The sequence below is a fragment of the Vespa crabro genome, chromosome 1 (assembly GCF_910589235.1).
Source record: "Vespa crabro chromosome 1, iyVesCrab1.2, whole genome shotgun sequence".
Classification (NCBI taxonomy): domain Eukaryota; kingdom Metazoa; phylum Arthropoda; class Insecta; order Hymenoptera; family Vespidae; genus Vespa; species Vespa crabro.
The window spans coordinates 8,331,813-8,350,813 of record NC_060955.1 but is presented as its reverse complement, the minus strand read 5'-3'; the positions used below and the strand labels follow the sequence as shown (position 1 = coordinate 8,350,813).

The following is a 19,001-nucleotide window of genomic DNA, read 5'->3' as shown; positions in this document are numbered from 1 at the left end:
ACGACTCATATAATGCTGGGGTTATCGCCAGGAAACTGCCAGTAACGACTACGGTAAGAGTATGTACTCTTCCAAAATCGTTGTCGGACTATGGTGATTCTATTATTCAAAATTTCTACGCGTGTCTAAAGTCTCAGCGTGACGAAACACAAGAATCGTTAACTTCCGTCCTTCTTCTTGCAAAGATCGTCCGCTCGAAAGAGTTGATTCGTGAGTTATGTTTTAATTTCTCTCTCTCTCTCTCTCTCTCTCTCTCTCTCTCTCTCTCTCTTTCTCTCTCTATTTTTTCTTTCTCTTGAAGAATAACTTGAAGCCAAGAATGTCTAACGATGCCAAGATACTCGCATTTCTTTCGACGATTATTCACCAAACGAAGCCAAGAAATTTACAAATCCGATCAAGAAGACTAACACGCTGAATGAAATTGCAAAATCTCGAGGATATAAAAAGTGTCTCTCTCGAAAATACGTCAAGTTAAGTTAGCCAAAAATTTGATATGAATTTGTACGTGTGTACAACGAGCAAATTTTCTTATTGTTAGCATATGAATGGAACGACGAAAATCTAGCCTCTATCTCTATCTTTTTCTCTCTCTTTTTCTCTCTCTCTCTTTCTATTTCGAGATACGAGATGTACGATTTTTTTACTCATCCTTTGGTACCCTATCGACGAATAAAATTCAACCTCGTGATATTCGATGACTGAAGAAAGAAAAAGAAAAAGGAAGAAGAAAAAGGAAAAGAAAAGAAAAGGAAAGGAAAGGAAAGCAAAGGCAAAAAAATGAACGGTCGGATATAGGCGGGAAAGAAATAGCATTACTTTCGAATTTCTTTTGATTGGAAATAGTGAGTGGCACGTGCCGAGCGTTTCTATTTCTTCCTGGTTCGAAAAGGGAAGACTAAGCAACGAACGATGGATAGCCCTGGTGGACAGAGAAGAAGGCGAGGAAGTAAATTTGTGAATGCGATGGACCGACGTAGCACAATGGTTACGTTTAATAGTACATTAAGCACGGTACGGGGAACGATTGAGAGAGAGAGAAAGAAAGAGAGAGAGAGAGAACGTTACAAGCACTATGGCAAACTTCGCCATTCGGCAAAACGATCCTGTCGATCGTGCAAAAGAGGGATAAAAAGGGAAAAGCTTACGGCTCATGGTCTCTTGAAAAGAGATACGATCTTTTTATTTTTTTTCGAACGTTATGACGTAGCTACATTCGAATGTGAAATTTCTTTTAATAAGAGACCGTGCTACGTCGTGGTCGGTTCGTTCAAAGTGCCGGAAATGTATGATCGAAAAAAAAGGGAGAAGAGAGCCGGTTTTTCAAAGAGAGAGAATGGCTGCCGTAGGTGTCGAAGAGTTGAGAGAAAGAGAAAAATAGAGATAGAGAGAAAGAGAGAGAAAGAGAGTGGGACTCGAACGAGGCCGCAATTAGGCGGTCCCCGGGGTCGACAAGCAGCGGATGGGGTCGGGCATTATGCAAAGCAGATTTTAAATTTAGATGTGGCCCACCGTGTCCACGCGTCCCTCTTTCTCTTTCTCTTCTCTCTCTCTCTCTCTTCTCTCTCTCTCTTCTCTCTCTCTCTTCTCTCTCTCTCTCTTTCTCTCTCTTTCTCTTTATTTCTCTTTGGAATAGAGACCGACGAAGAGGAGAAAAAAGAAATACGTAGAAAGGTGGTGCGTAGACGGTTCGCGTGGGTCGTGCCGTCGTGCTCGACAAATTAGCGCGTTTTAAATCCAATCCGAGCTGTCCGGAGAAAGATAAAGAGAAAGAGAGAAAGAGAAAGAAAGAGAGAGGGAAGGAGAGAGGGAGAGTGAAATACAAGGGTAACGTTCACACCCGCTCGACTCTTCGTGTGTCTGTGTGTCCGTGTCATTCTCTCTCTCTCTCTCTTTCTCTCTCTCTCTCTTTCTCTCTCTCTCTTTCTCTCTCTCTCTCTTTCTCTCTCTCTCTCTCTCTTTCTCTCTCTCTCTCTCTCTTTCTCTCTCTCTCTTTCTCTCTCTCTCTTCGTCTCTCGCTCCGTCTCTCGCTCCATGTCTGCTTTGCATTTCTCGCGCGCGTCCAACATTTGAGGTGTAAAATATTAAATCCAAGCGCCTCCGCCATATCGCCTACGTCCTCGGAAAGAGACGAAGAGGGTGGCACCCGGTTGAGAGGGGGGTAGGTAGGTGAAAGGGAGATGGTGTCGTTGATGGTGGGGTGCTAGCAGGGAGAAACGAAGTGGGGTAGGCGAGAGGATATGGCGAGAGGCGATGCTCTGCGGCGCGCACTCAGCGAGTTTACATTTAAATGTAAAAGTGCCGAGTGCTGCTCGACGAAAGCTGCTGTTTTGCATTCGAAAGCTCATGATTGCCTCTGAGCTTTGCTTTTGACGGGGAGTATTTCGAGACTTCGTTCCTATCCGAACGGAGGAGGCTCGTGATATGGGAAAGAGAGAGAGAGAAAGAGAGAGAGAGGAGGGAGAGAAAAAGAGAGAGAGAGAGTGAGAGTGAGAGTGAGAAGATGAAGAAGAGGATGGGAAAAATTTATACAAACGGAATGCCTGCCGTCTTTCATCGTCGGCCGATCTCAAACTACCTCGGAAAATTCCAAGTTAGATATAGATACCTTAGCTAGCTAGATAGATAGATAGGACGATAAAGTTTCTTGTGAATCCTCGAACAACGCTTTACTTCGATTTTCGATTTCGATTTATATAACTAGTATATTGATCGTACGACGATCCTTGTAGTTCCTTCGATGCGTACACTGCTTTGGCCATTTATTTCCGGAAACTAATCAATTCTCGGAACGAAACGATGAAGGAGAAACGGCCGTTACGAACGAGCAAACCTGCTGTTATTCTTCTAATATGTATGTTTCTTATGAGCGTTGGTAAAAGGGCTCTCCCGGGCCACCCCCACCTATCTCAACCTCTATCCACCACGGCAGCCCCACCTTACCCCTTGCAATTTCCTATGATAGATCGAGTCCGGTGGACAAGTTCCATTACGGTCTGCGTTCTGAATTATTGAACTGGTAATTCCACGCCGACACGCGGTACGACTCTGCATCAAAGTGTCAACGGGCTCATTAAGTCTCCAAATCAGGTGAGGCAACGCTTGGTAAAGCGATCGACCGTGCGCCCGCCGATAAACACCGCGGATTAATCGAACTCTGTAGGTATGTACAACTACGTGCTTGTCATCGCTCGTCATCATCTTGGAATGTTTAATCAACTGTTACGAAAGATTTATGCGTTTCGATTACATCTAAAGTAGTCGTCCGATTATATACGCTAGCCGTTGTCTTTCAAATTCATCGCAATAAACGAGAGCAAGAGAAAAAGAAAGGTAGGAAGAAAGAGAGAGAGAGAAAGCTAGAAACCCAGAAGAGAAAAAGTAGGAAATAATTTTCATCGATTTCGAGATAAATGACAAATCATACGTGGAATTACGTCGCGTGTCACGAAATTAAACTCGGTCGTACAGAACGATAGCGTCGAGTTTAGTGTCTTCCAATCAGAATCAAATAAAGTATAGAAGCAAGTCGAAATATATATATAATATATATATACGAATATGTCTATGTATATATCTATATGCATATATGATTTTATATAGATATTATATAATATCATAGTAACCATCGAGGAAAATATACAGATGCATGGAGATACACGATATGCATCTGCGCCGAGTGATATTTCATCGAGCGGAATAAAAGTACCTACGATGTATACGCGCATGAGTGGGATATCTACATGAAAGTGTACACCAAAGGGATGTAGTATAACGTTACACGTGATGGACCTCGCGTTCCATATTTTTCCTATCTATTTCTTTCTCTTTCTCTCTCTTTCTCTCTTTTTCTCTGTCTCTCTTACTCTCCTCTTTTTTAACAAGAATTATCCCATTGCGGTCGAAGAGCAGAACAGATATTTGCATCTCGTTCTCTTGACGAATCGGAAAATGGAAGATCGTTGAAGGAGATTACAAAGATCTCTAATCCCTTGAAATAAGACCTGTTACTACAAACTGCATTCACCGGTCGTAGAGTAAGCATATCTAAGTACTCGATCAACGAGGACTCGGATAGAGAGTCGCGATCTTTATCGGAACTTGCCCTTCTGGTCCATATGCTGAGCTAATAAGAGCACTAATAACGGCCACCACCCTTCCCCTACGTAAAGAAAGCTGTCACTAAATATTTTTCTTCGTCGACGGTTACCCTGGGAATTCGTGCGTAGTACCAACCCAATTTATATATACATAGCAGATACATAAGTACATAAGTACTTATGTACGTCATGAGTAAAGTGACGTACTTACTCATACATTACATCAGTGATAATTATTGAACGAATATATTCTTCTTATCTAAAAGAATTTGATTTTTGAAAAAGCGTAACGTAAATAATAACTATAACATTATCAACAAGCTCTGTTTGTTGGTAAAAGCTTGAGAGCACTCATAAATGGAAAACGCGATTAAAACCTACAAAGAAAGGGAAGAAGATGGTGTTGATGGTAGTGGAAGCAGTAGTTGAAGAAGAGATGGTATTCGATTAAACTCGTTTCACTTCGAATGCAAATCGTCCAATCACGCGTCCGGAAGGCTGCAGCGCTCAACGCTTACTCGCGTAATTTATTCGTAAGGGCGTTAAAGTTTCATAAGTCGTGCACATAAAATGCAGTCGAGAGTGGAGGGTGTCCGCCGGCGTCGTCGTCGTCGTCGTCGTCGTAGCGTAGTCGTAATAGTAGTGTAGTAGTAGTACTACTACTAGTAGTAGTAGTAGTAGTAGTAGTAGTAGTAGTAGTAGTAGTTGTAGAGTAGTAGTAATAGTAGTAGTAGTCGTCGTCGTAGTCGTCGTCGTAGTCGTCGTTGGCGGCGTCTGTGCCACCCTTCGACATCCCTCTCCCACTCCTACCTCTTCGCCACCTCTGCCGCCGCCCTCTTGGCGCGGCAGAAAATTATGCAGATGGCGGAGAAAAGCTTTGATAAACACGACAGTCTCTGATCGTTATGCAGATCCGCACCACTGTAAAATGGCGGCAATGTCTCCCTCTCGCTCGTCCACTCGTTCCCTCCCTCATTCTCTCTTCGTTCCTCCCCGCTTTTGCTGGACCCAGGGGTGTTTCAACTTCTCATCCTCCTATTCACCCCTCTCTACCTCTTCTCTTTCTCCTGTCCCATCTCCTCCTACTCTTCATCTGCCGCCGCAGCTCGTTCCTGATTTTCACACCCCGGTCGAGGCATTACCACCCCAAGTCGACGAGGGTGGAAATACCTAACCCACCTTCCTTCCTCTCTCTTTCTCTCTCTCTCTCTCTCTCTCTCTCTCTCTCTCTCTCTCTCTATCGCCATCTCTTTCTATCTCTCTTCTAGCTTCTGCTCAATCCTCGACTGCGTCTGCGCCGAGTATATATGCACTGCGATTTCATTGGAAGGTCCCGGCTGCTGCTGAAAGACATTCGCACGCTGAAATCTCCCAGCACACCCACCCTCTTTCTCTCTTTCTATTTCTATCCTCTTCGACAGTCATTGAGACAAGTGAGAACACATATAATTTTACACCCACCCTAACCGTGGTTCTTCAGCGCCACCAAAATGGTCGTGAAGATGCTTTATCCTTCTATTTCTTCCTTTTTTCTCCTCTTCTTTTCTTCTTTCTCGTTTCCCGAAAAAAAAAAAAATACAAGTATCGCGAGTAACCAAGCAAGCAAGCGAGTTATATTTAAAGATCGTTCATTCTTTTTTAAAATTTCTCTTAAATTAACGTATCGTGATACTTGTGTACTATGTCAGGGACGACGATGATGACAAGAGTGCAAGAGAATCGGTGTTTCACGCTATCAACGGACATAGGACGAATATACGGGGCGTGGTTTTACCATTCAGTCTCGACCAATTGCTCTCTACCGAGGATCATTACTTAATTGCTCTTCGGTCCTCCCTACTCTTCCTTTTCTTTGTCTCTTTTCTTTCTCTCTCTATCGCTCTCTCTCTCTTTCTCTCTCTTTCTCTCTCTCTCTCCCTCTCTGTCTCTGTCTCTCTGTCTCTCGCTCGTTAGGCTTCAATTCAGTCGTAATTTTTACAATCGTTCAGAAATTATTTCTTTTTATCGACATTAAAATAACCGTAGCTGTCAATAATAAAAAGACAAAAGAATGTCTGTGATAAAATACGTATTCTTCCTTTTCTGTCTCTCTCTCTCTCTTTCTCTCTCTATCATTCTGTCTCTCCCTATTTTTTGCTTATTTGGCTTCAATTCAATCGTAATTTTTATAATCGTTCAGAAATTATTTCTTTTTACCGATATTAAAATAATCGTAGTTGTCAATAATAAAAAGACAAAAAAATGTCTATGATAAAATACGCAAGAGGAATCGGATTCAAATTTCTTATACGTACAAGAATAAATGTATAAACTTAAGACATGTGTAAATAAATAAAATAAATACCTAATCTAACGACTTAAGTAATCCATTTAATTGCTTCACGATCTTATTCTCGTATCGAGTATTTCTGTATCTCTTCGTCGAACTCCTGTAAGTGTTTTATAAAGAATTTTTTTCTTCTTCATCTCTTTTTTTGTTGAAATTATTGATAACACTTTGTGATAGAATTCCAAACAGCATCATATTATTAAAAAATAAATAAATAAATAAAAATGATAATATAAAATTAGTTTCTTTCTGTTTCGGAAGCATACAATTTCATTTTACAACATATTTAAATATATTGAAAAAGAAAGAGATACTTCGAGCGTTCAATTATCCTGAAATACTTTATATATCTGCATACATATGTTTTTATATACGTATATACACGCAAGAGTACAAATTGGACCGCGAGCGAAATTGGCCTGACAGTTTAGCTATGACAAAAGCACAATAGAATGCACCGTTTCCTGAACACAGCGTGCAGCCATAATTCCTCTGTCTATCCGTCCGTATCTTTTTTCTCTCTCTTCCTCGAGCATCCCTTTCTCTTTCTCTCTCTCTCACTCTCGACTCAACCATAATACACGCGTGTACGTAGATACCTCCCACCTTCCTTATTCTCTCTTTCCTTATATATTTCTTTTTTTTATTGCATTTTCCCAAAGAGTTATACTAAAATTGCGGATATCGTGGACAGTTTAATATCTTGCCGTTGTCACGAATACTCGTTAACAAACGCGATACTTTAATCGCGATTTAATATCTACGACCTACTCTACGAATAATAAAAATGCGATCGAATATAAACAAGAAAGTAAGTCAACTCCCAATCATTCGAAATAAACAATATTTGATTATTCGATTATTTAACGAAAAAAAAATAAATGTAATTTTGTTTTAAGTTTTGAAACGAAGTTCGAGAAAAACATTGTTTGACAAACTTCGACCAGTTTTCTTTTCTTCCTGTAAAAATATCAATAAAACGAAGAAGAAGAAGAAAAAGAGAAGAGAAGAATAATCCGCGAGACGATTCGCGAGCAGCGACAAAACGACGAATTTTCCACGAGGAGTGCAGTCTGGTTCTAAGTGGTCGACGTATGATGACGGTTATTACCATGATGCGCTGTTTCCTGCGACCGTGAATACCTTCTATGTACACGCTGACACGCAACATACACGTGGAGTATATATACATGAATACAAGTGACTCTTTGCACGCGTAACTTGCGCGCAAACGCCGATATTAGAGTAAGAGAAACAGAGATAGAGCCAGATATATAGATATACATAGAGAGAGATAGAGAAAGAGAAGAGTGTATGCGTGAGCGTCCTGCGCACCCCGTCTCTTTGTAACCGAGCATTTCGTCATTATATAATATACTCGTTTACACAGAACATTATTGTCGCAAATATGTCATTAATGTCGGAAATCAGCGGCGCGTATTGTAACCGCCTTTGCATGATGCGGTTTTCCAGATTTTGCTTTACCTCGGCAAAAGTCTCTCTTTCCCTCTGTGTCTTTTTATTTCTTTTCTTTCTCTCTCTCTCTTTCTCTCAAACGTAGATTCTCCGGTCGGTGGAGGCTCACAGGAAGTTACCCATACATCATTGTTCCTGCTAAACGAGTTGCTGCCAGCCAGAAGACTTGCGAATGCCAACGGTTCGTCGTTCATTATAAGGTGGATATGTACGATACGTTTTCGTACAAAATACTGTAATCACAGTCTCGCATTTAGTTGATTCCTTCGATTCAGAATTTTTAGTCATTCGTAAGCATTTTTAAAGTAGAACTTGCTTAATGTTCCTATCCATTGAAATTCTTATTCGTTTTATCCTCGGTGTTTTATTTTCTAACAGGAAGATCTAAACTCGTGAGATCTATTCTGAAACACTCCTTTCTCTCTTACTCTCTCTCTCTCTCTCTCTCTTTATCTCACGCTAGCACGCGATAATAATATAATTCGATTGAAGAGAACGAGCGAGAGAACCAATAAGAGACTGCCTTTAATCGGGTTACTTCGTTACCGTGTTACTCCGTTACTCGCCGCGGTGATATCAACGGAATATCAATTATAGTGATTAACCAAGACGCCTGGCACGAGCACAAACTTTGTCTCTCCCTCGGGAGCTCGTTGAAAAGGATAGGAAGAGGGATAGGAACTTGGTCTCGTAAGGAAGACAGATAGAAAGAGAGAGAAAGAGAGAGAGAGAGAGAACGATCGAACGAACAAGTTAGAAAGAGATAGATAGGAAGTGTAAGGATCGTAAGGACAGAATAACATCTTTTGTCAGGTTCGAATTACCCGGTGGAATATTCAAATCGTCGAGCTGCTTGAACAGATCTCTTGGAAATATTTCAATCACTTCGAAAGAGATCTCTCAAGTGATTACTACTTTCCTCTGATTTCGAAGTAGACAACTCGACACTTTCGCAAATTCTTCCAGTTTCTTTCACGATTCTCAAGCTAGTTTTGAGAGTACGAATTTGCGAGTGGCTCCAACGAACGCGATCGATCTCGCATTAGCCTAGTTATAGGCAACGAGCTCTCAAGGAGACGGACAATGAATTAGGTACGGTTCCGTGATCTGCTAAAATTAGGCCCGAGGCCAGATTATAATAATGTTGGAATCAGGGGGTTGGTCGATCGTATAAAAGTTTAGGTGGAGGTACCAGTGTGTCCTCTCTCTCTTCCTCTCTCTCTCTCTCTCTCTCTCTCTCTCTCTCTCTCTGTCTCTCTCTCTCCCTCTCTTTTTCTTTATTTCTCTTTCTTCTACACAGCTGTCTAAGCAGGGCGTGCTCACAATTGCCGTGTTCTTCTCCTGTTGGCTTTAACCAACCGTAAACGCCGAAAATCTAATCGACGAAAATTCAATTTCATGTCGACAATACGAACCTCTACGCGGATTATTGCACGTAGAAGGCTGCCAGAACAAGTTCGACACGTTCGTACATTTCCAAAAATTACAACGAAATCGTCCGAACAGAGAATTCGTAACGGGCAAAGGATTCGAATCTACGATCCTCGAGCTAACGATCCTTTTGCTTCACGCTTGGGGATCAAACATTCTAACGATGAATACGATCTACACATTTAAGCCCTTCAACAAACTCTCAATCTAACATCTACAGCTTTATCATTACAAAAATACCATTCTAATGAATTAGGGTGACCGATTTTCTTTCTAATTCACAATTTTAATATCATTGAATAATCGTTTTTGATCAAGCTACTCTAAGTCGAATGATCTTGTATAGATTGTCATTAATATATGCTATTTTGTTAAATTCAACATTAATTGTCTAATCGGATCGTAGTTAATTGTGAAATATTATCGTTAAATTTGTGATAAAATCTAATTAGATTGTTATATAATATCTCGAATATCCGAAAATAATACATAAAATCTATAATAAAAGTAAAAAAAAAACGATTTATTTGATACATATAAGTACTATATGTATCTGCATAATAATATATAATATCAAGTAAAATAATAAATATATTTCCATTCTCTTAATTAGTTTTCTTGTAAAAGAAAAAAAAAAAGATACGATTACTTGTTCTAATGGAAAAAAAAACATATGTTCGATCGAAAACTCACGGATCTTAAATTTTCGCGTATTGGTTGCAGTTTACATCTAATCCTACTAATCTCAGATCATAAATTCAACGAAAGGACCTTGTGGAGGCCGCTTACTTTTTTACATTTCCATGAAAAAAGAATCTCAGAATCGGGTCTCGATCATTTTTTTTCTTGTCACGTGAGATGAGGATGAAGACACGGGGACGAGATGGTATTAGGGATGAATTATCGCAGAATCAAAATAATTCGATAGATGGGGTGACGCGTATTACGAGAAGGGGCGAACGTTCCTGCACGTTGGGGTGCAAAAACATCATTCGAGATATTCCGATAAAGTATTGTCACGGCGATTAGGACGTTTCTCTCATTTTCTCTTTTCCTTTTTTTTCTTCTTTCTTGTAACGTAAATTGATGGATATTCGTACGATAAATATCTTCATAAAAATATCCTCGCGAATCGTAAAATTTATTTCAATGGATATGACGATTAATTAATTAATATTTTAAAGTCTTACCATACGATAATGATAAATTGGACAAAACTTCTTCAGTCTTTGGAGGACAGTCGCGTTTATTCGTTTGAGCTAATTTTTTGGGCGTGGTCCCATCCATTAGATCCTCGTCGAATCCTCCAGGGCAGATTGGCGCCGTGGCTTGGAAAAAGCAGTCTTCGCAGCTGTTCGATTTACTTCTTCATTAAACTCTGTTGAGTCTTCGTAGAATTACGATCGCGAAATTATTTTGTAGAAACTTGTAAGTCGTATAAAACTTGTAATATTAAATCAAAGAAAAAAGAAGTAAATAAAATGATCCATCTAAAAGAAGAGGATCTCCCTTTGAGAAGGGAGTTTTAACGCTCGGAAAGAAGACGTCAGGTGGTCGAGTTTAAACGACACAATAGCACGATCGGAGAGGAAAATCCGCTAGCTAAATCTCTCATTCAAATGCGATCGCTCGATCCCCCTCTACTCTTGGATGCATCGAACGGTGGCTAAGTAGGTACTTAGTTGCACATTTGGCTCAGAACTTTTCGAAAGCGCGGTCCCTGATCCATCGAGAACTCGCGACACGCGATTCCAGATCTTATCTTTTGCTAAGCAGCACCTACCACTCGAGCCGAATTTGTTCACCCTTCACCGGTCTGGCTATTATGTTGTTCTTTTCAACGGCGACCAACGGATCAGTTCCTTTTTCTTTTTTTTCTTTTCCTACCTTTAATCGTAACGATCGATAAATGTCCGTGAAAAAATATTATTTTTAAGCACGCCTATTTTTCAATCATTTTTATTCAATAGATTCGATCTCGATATATAAAAAGGAAATTAAAAGAAAGAGAAAGAAAGAGAAGAAAAGAAAGAGAAGAAAAGAGAGAGAAGAAAAGAGAGAGAAAAAGAAAGAGAGAGAGAGAGAGAGAGAGAGAGAGAGAGAGAGAGAAAGTAAATTGCTTTTCTCGAAACTAATTGATATTATTCGAGACAGCCGAAAAGGGAGGAGAAGTTGTCGTATCGCTTTCTATTATCGGCCGAAGTAACAATGAAATTTCAAACGATTCGTAGATAATTAAGCATGATCGGAAAGGTCCGATTACGGTCGCGACACGGACGAGAATAATTAGTTTTAATTGCCTCTGCCGAAACTTATCCCTCCTCGTTGACGTATTAAGGGCAAAGTTAGAGGGATCGCGGGGTGTTCGCGTTGCTTTAGCTGGGGGATGGGGTTCTAGGTTTTGCGAAGCGTGAGCAGGTAAGGTATACACGTACTACGTGACACGGTTGGTAAACCCAAAGCTGGCTTTGTTAAGCTCGGATTCTGAGTGCCTTTGATACGTGTACTTGCACGCTAACTAACCACCAACCTAAGCTATTCGTTGCTCCCACCGTCTATATGTATATGTATGTATATATGTATATGATGTGTATATGTATATGCATGTGTACGAACGAGGAAATGTACGTGTTATTCTCCTTTGTATGTTCGTGCATGTATATGCACTTTCTCGCAAGGTATACTGTATCTTAACCAGGGACGTGTCACCATTCATCCCCTCTCGTGATTACTCTATTTTCTTTTTTCTCGTTTCATTTATATAATGATTATTATCGATGATATATTATTTAACTTCTAAACAATGTCTTCTCTCTTTTCCGACACGATCAAATTTATACTTTTTCAAAAATATGATTTGATTTTCTTTCCTTTTTTTCTCTTTTATTTTCCTTTTCTCTTTCTCTTTTCTCTCTTCTTTTCTTTTTCTTTTTATTGTTTATCTTTTTTTATTTTTTTTTTTTGTTACAGTTAATATTCATTTTAATTTATGAGAAGAGACCATCAAGATGACGCAAATTTAAGATGGCGACCGACGAGTCCGTCCCTGCCACGCGATCTACGTAAAGTCTTTGTCGATGTGTACTAGTATGACTTACACGAGTTCATCACGATACGTTTCCAACTGGGAATTGAATTTCGGTGGTAATTTTAATGTTGTTTCGGAGGTCGGTGGAAGGAGGTCGTTCCGAGACAGAGGGTAACTAATAGAGCCGCCGCCGTTTCTACTATGTTGCCTAATCGTATCGTAGACTTAAAATTTCTTCCTACATCAATCTCGGTCTTCAAAAAAATCTTCTAAAAGATTTTCACAAAATTAACATTAAATATAATATACTTAAATAATATACTTTTACTTTTATCGAAAAAAAGGAGAAAGAAACGAAAATAAATTTTAATTGAGGAATTAACGATACGAAATCTCTTGACCTTAAATCATGTTTCTTATAAACTTGAGATAGTTTTCAAGAAAAAAAGAAAAGAAATGAAAATAAGATATATTTTCTTATGGTTTTCTCAAAAAATATCTTCAAAAATTTCCAAAAATCGAAGGTCTACAAAGGCAAAGCGCCATAACCACTTAAGGAAGCTTTCCCAAAGCTCTTCCAAACGACGAAATCTGCGTCGTAAGAATAAGCGGATTTTCTTACCGATAGAGTGCCTGACGTTATATCTTTATAAATGGAAGCACTCGAGGCCCTCGGAATAAGGACATCTTATATCGCTCAAAGGATCTGCAAAATTATGCTTACGCTATGAAAGCAAAAAAGGCTGATAAATATCCTTGTAATAAATCGTTTAAATATAACATATATACGTATATTACACAAACATATGTATGTAGATCTATGATAGCTGTCACTCACTCATTGATTCTATTTTTAATAAATATTAATAATAACCATTAACATTTACCATATAAATTTTAATAATTAATTTATAAATTCTATCGAATGTCTGATCTTTGAAAATCCATGTTAACTTTGTAAACTCTAAACTTGATAGTTAAATTATAATTAAACAAATATATAAGGTTAATAAAAAGGTCATGATCATTGCCAATACTAGTTCCATCTAGGCTCTGTGGAGAAAATTAAAATTTTCTGAGGTTATGGTAAATATGTTGAATTAAACATTTACCTCATGATACATTGATATATTTGCTTTGTGAAAAAGGAAAAAACTGCAATGCCTTTTAAGCGATGTATGTAAAGCTAATTGCATATGATGGTAATGTAGGAAATTATATTTGATTCGTCTTTTTGCCCATAGACGATAGTACGTGTAAGTTCTAGTTCGCTAAGAAATGACAATAGGTTGTAAAACGTGTGCATATTCAGGATAAAGTAATTTTTATAATACTATGAATAAATAAAGCTGTCATAAAATAAAATATGGATTTAGATACTGAGAAAGTAATAAATCTTGTATTTCCTGAAGGAATACCAGGTAAATCATTGGAAAGTTTTATTTTTTGTAACATGTTAATATTACTTATAAACGTAATAGATATAACATACATATCATTGATACATTTATATTTTATACAAAAAAGAATAGAAAGAAGTTTCATAAATTTCTTTGATTTTTTATATTTTTTATGACTTGTTATAGAACCATGGAAGGAAAATTCAGACTTTGGTCAATATCTGTCAAAACTTGGTGGATTTGATGTTGATCAATTAAGTAAGTTTTACTTTAACATCTAATTATATTGACGATATAAATAGTTTTTTATTATATACGAAATATCCAATAAATTGTTTGCAATATTAACAATGCCTTTTAAATTATAGCAAAAGAACCTGATCATTTATTAGATGAAAGAAAGTCAGTATTAGAAACTACTCAAGAATTGGTATTTGGAAATTATAAAACTTTTATACAAACTGCAGAGAGTTCTAGAGAAATATTTAAGGAGGTAATAATATGAAATATATAATCTTTTTTTTTTTTTTTTTGTTTAATGTGATAATTGATCGATCATTTTGTCATTTCCAGTTTAATGAGACCGAAATACGTCTCGATAGGCTGGTGCAAAAAATTCCAGAATTTGTGGAAAAGTGCCAAACATTTTGTGATACTTCTAAAGATATCAGTACACGTAGAAGAATAAATAGTTTAACTTTAACGAGAAATGCTGAATTACTCGAGGTATTAGAGATGCCACAATTAATGGAATCTTGTTTAAGAAGTAATCAATATAATGAAGCATTAGAACTTTCTCAATATGCACGCCAGTTAGGGGCTAAGCATGGTGATATTCCAATTATAGCAGTATGTAACATATAACAAATGTATATCAAAAAAGAATGAAGAATGATACACTTTGTTAAATAATCATATAGTCTATAGTAGCAGAAATTGAAAGTAGTTGGTCTGGAATGGTTGGACAAGTTGTTGGATCACTTAGAGGAGATTTGCCGCTTCCAAGATGTTTGCAACTAGTAGGACTTTTACGTTCCATGGATGCTTTTACAGAACCTGAGCTTCGTATAAAATTTCTTCAAGCACGCGATAGTTGGTTGCAAAGTCTTTTGAATGCTATTCCAAAAGAAGATTGTAAGTTGTCTATGTCATATATATATATATATATATATATATATTTACATTTACAAATAATCAATATTTGACAACAAGTTGTATTAACCTTTTTAGCTAATCTTCATATAACGAAGACTATAGAGTTATCTAGGATACATTTGTTTAATATTATAACTCAATATAGGGCTATGTTCAACGATGATGAACTAATAATGCCTGGTAGAGATCCAAATGTAAATGAATCGGCTATATTTTATCATTGGTTAGATGAAAAGGTATCATCTTTAGCTTATTAATTTCCTAATCGTAAAACTTATTAACTTTCTATCATTATTATTATTATTATTATTATTATTATTATTATTATTATTATTATTATTATCGTAGATAACACAGTTCCTTACAACATTAGAACAAGATTTACCAGGTGTAACATCTATAGATTCCATTTTGGGTCAATGTACATATTTTGGTTTATCGTTTGGAAGAGTAGGTGCTGATTTTACAGGACGAATGTCTGATATATTTGCAAGAGTAATAGGAGACAGATTTGAATTAGCTATTAGAAGAACAACAAGAAAATTTGAAAAAGATATGGAGACATTTACATTAATTAATAAACCACAAAGAAATGATATTAAGTCTGAAACTGCAGTTAAATCTGTATGTATATCATTCATTTATAGATTTAATTGTTCTTATATATATTAAAAAATGTATATCTAAATATTATATCATTTGGTAGGAAATTCCACCAGAACAACTTGTAGAATTTTATCCATTAGCTGAATATTGTAATGGATTACTTTCTGCATTTAACGAACTCAGATTATGTGCACCAGTTGCAGTGTCCACTATGTGCACTAAACTTTTACAAGAATCACTCCATTCTGTAGCTAAAGCGATGTTAATTTTTTATAAACAAGAACAACAGGTATATTATGGCAAATACATTTTTCCACGTATATTCTTTCCATTTTATTAAGATCGAATATTTTTTCTATAGGCGTTTGCTACTATAGAGCGAGATAATATGATTAAATTTGCAGAATGCTTAAGCGAATATTTAATTCCTTACGTACAGTATTGTATACATGCTATCTTTCCATCAAATCAAGTGTCAATGCATTTAGGAATTTCAGAAATCGTACTACAGCAAGAGGTATATACATATAAAATATTTGCTATAGATATCTGTTTCTCAGTATGAAATAAATATAATATGAATAGTGTTATCTATAATATTTAATTACAGGGCATTACATATTTGGATTATAAAAGTATATTAGAGCCCATACTGTTTTTACTACCACCTACTGCAAGTTTAAAAGCTTCTATTGTATCTAAACTACCTTTGCCTACTGCGCAAAATATTTTAAGCCCTGATAAAATTTCTACAAATTCTGAAAATTCAATGGAAAAAATTGTTACTACGTCAATCCAAAAGATAGAAATAACTGAAACTAAGGAAATAATAGAGAATAATGTCAAAGAAGAAAAATGTAACATAAAAAATGAAGAATCTACCGAAGGAGATATTAAACAAATTTCAACGCAATCAACAGAAAACATTTTGACATCTATAAATCCTGATAGTTCTAAATCAGAATAAATCATTGTAAATTTAAGAAAGAAGTGAATTATGTGCTATTTTGTGCTTAAATGATATAAATGAAATAAATCACATTTTTATTTATATATGTATTAAACAATACACAAATAACTTTTCTTTTCATACATGCTTCAATTGACATGATTGAAAATATAATAATTTGATACATGATTCAAAGCAAGCAAAATATAAATTAGAATTTATATTATTTTTCCAAATACAATAAACATAATCTTCCTCGATTCATTGACATACAGGCATTATTTGATATATTACGATACTTGTGATACATTTAATGTATATAAGTATAATATAATAATAAGGGAACATAAATAAAGAAATATAAATAATAAGTAGAACAGATAAAGAGAAATAAATATAAATAAATTTTGATTTTACGATGATGAAGACTCCATAGTCGTAATATAATAATTACCGCTTGATTGTTTTTTGTAATGTATGGACTTTAAAGACACAATCGATTTAATTTTAACTTTAGGGTTGTCTTTTGACATTGTGGACAATGAAGATAAGCAAGCACATGCGTCGTTTTTATTTCGAGACGAAAGAGATCTCTTATAATTAAATTTATTCATTTTAAGCTTCGTATTAAATTTGTTGAATGATATTAATTTACCATTTTTTTTTTGTATTTCACAATCCGTACTATCACTTGAACTGTAAATAAATTTTTCCTTTTTCTTAATCCATTTTCCCCTTCGCCATTTTGATTTATAGGATTTCAAATCATTTTCATTGTCCGATATGTAAATAATCTTATCATTGTTTGTTTTCAACAAACCTGTTCTTTTATTGAAACTTCCCTTGATTCTAGACAATTCTTTGGATTTCAATAATTTCAATCTCTGTCCATCAAGCATATTCAAAATGTCGCTGATATCTGCGTTTAAGAAGATAAAGTAACGTTCTTCTATTGTAGAGCATATATATACTGATTCCTCGATTTATATGGACGAATATTACGTAAATGGAGCTCGCCATTATAAAAAACAAAAAATATAATACTTAAAAAAGCCAGGATAAATTGAAAAAATATTTATTTCGCGTGTAAATTTGTAAGAAATATCGAGAAATGATATCGATTAAAACTTACCAGTGTCACTTTGTGTATCAACCTTTTCTGTATCAGTTTTATAGATATCGCTAGATCGAAAATGTTGAGAGAATTCATCGGAATGCTCTTTTATATATTTATCCCATAATAAATCGGCACTATTCGTTGGTATTCGAACATCTAGGAGCCAATTTCCATTTTCTTTATTTTCTAATAATTTTTTCGTCGATGTTTTTTGCCTCCTCGATGGATACGTTTTAACATGATTCGATCTCACTAATAACAATTAATAATAAAGAGCATAAAAAGGCAACTTATCAATTTGCAGATTTACTAAAAAAAAATCGTTTTTATAATTTCGAATAGTTTCCATACCGAAAATAGGAGAGATATGATCAATTTCTTCTTTATCTTGATCCAAAAACACTAGATCATCTTCTTTATCGACGATATCTTTAATCGGAAAATTATTATTTGATCTTAGAGAAAATAAAGTTGGTGAGAGTAAGAAATCATTATGATCGTCATATTTAGCATCACGTATACGTTCCGGAGTTTCGTATAATTTATATGGAATTTCTTGTTGATCTTGTATATTTGTATCTTTCGTTTGTAATAATTTCGATAAATCTTTTTTATTCGAATTAGTGTCTGTAGATCTTATTTCCCATTCGCTATCGGAGGTTTCCGATACGATTAATTTTCTTCCTTTTTTATTATAATCTGCAGCTCTCTTATACAATTTTCTAACTTTTCGTTTACGTTTGATTTTCTTTTTGTTAGTAATATTATTAGATGCAATTCTTTTAATACCAGTTGTATTTACTTGCTTTACACCATCCGACGAGTTTTCCTTTATGTCCGAAATCGACAATGAACTATTTGGAAATTCACTTTCAATGGGAGTACTAATCACTTTATTTGCCTTTTTATACATCGTAGTGGTTAAATAAAATGAAATTTATGAGTTTTATCCCAAACGCAGATTAAATATAACTTGATTTCGTATCTACGTGTATCAAGCATTATATTATGAATATACGAGTTTCTCTTTCCTTTGCGAAATGTTCTGACCTTCCGCAAGTATACACAAATGACTTGTAATAATATAATAAGTAAATAAGTAAATAGCATACAGTTGTTATTGTACTTAAAAAAAGAGTATAGAAAGAAAAACCAGAATAATTATTTGTAAGAAAATTTGTTAATAATCTACACGCATTATTTATTTTAGTATAAAATGAAAAATTTTAACCTGAAACGGAATTATGTATATATATATATATATATATATATATATTTCAAAGCATTTGTGTTGACATAAAGGTTTCTCTTTATACAAATAGAAAGTTATAAACAATTTTGATAAATCATTTTATAGTAATTGTATTCGATTGGTGAATAAAAACAAGCAGTGTTTTTAAAATTCGATAT

At 35.7% G+C, this 19,001-nt stretch overlaps 2 protein-coding genes across 7 annotated transcripts; one reads left to right on the top strand and one right to left on the bottom strand.

Moving 5' to 3' along the window:
• Nucleotides 1–13,611: 13,611 nt before the first annotated feature.
• On the top strand, nt 13,612–16,578 carry LOC124424236 (conserved oligomeric Golgi complex subunit 8). Its single transcript, XM_046963014.1, has 10 exons — nt 13,612–13,785; nt 13,951–14,022; nt 14,133–14,257; nt 14,338–14,613; nt 14,685–14,898; nt 14,995–15,155; nt 15,268–15,543; nt 15,626–15,814; nt 15,887–16,042; nt 16,136–16,578. The coding sequence occupies exons 1-10, from the start codon at nt 13,731–13,733 to the stop codon at nt 16,490–16,492; spliced, it is 1,881 nt and encodes a 626-aa protein (XP_046818970.1). The 5' UTR covers nt 13,612–13,730; the 3' UTR covers nt 16,493–16,578.
• Nucleotides 16,579–16,722: 144 nt separating this feature from the next.
• On the bottom strand, nt 16,723–18,730 carry LOC124424253. Of its 6 annotated transcripts, none has more exons than XM_046963060.1 (4): nt 17,943–18,726; nt 17,607–17,843; nt 17,295–17,393; nt 16,723–17,170 (listed from the first exon to the last, which is right to left on the bottom strand). In XM_046963060.1, the coding sequence occupies exons 1-4, from the start codon at nt 18,502–18,504 to the stop codon at nt 17,121–17,123; spliced, it is 948 nt and encodes a 315-aa protein (XP_046819016.1). In that variant the 5' UTR covers nt 18,505–18,726; the 3' UTR covers nt 16,723–17,120. The 6 variants fall into 6 exon arrangements, 5 of the variants coding, with proteins under 5 accessions (XP_046819016.1, XP_046818991.1, XP_046819001.1 ...); XR_006942278.1 differs by having other exon boundaries at nt 17,125–17,170; nt 17,295–17,517; nt 17,943–18,730; XM_046963035.1 differs by having other exon boundaries at nt 16,723–17,393; nt 17,943–18,722.
• Between the last annotated feature and the right edge of the window lie 271 nt (nt 18,731–19,001).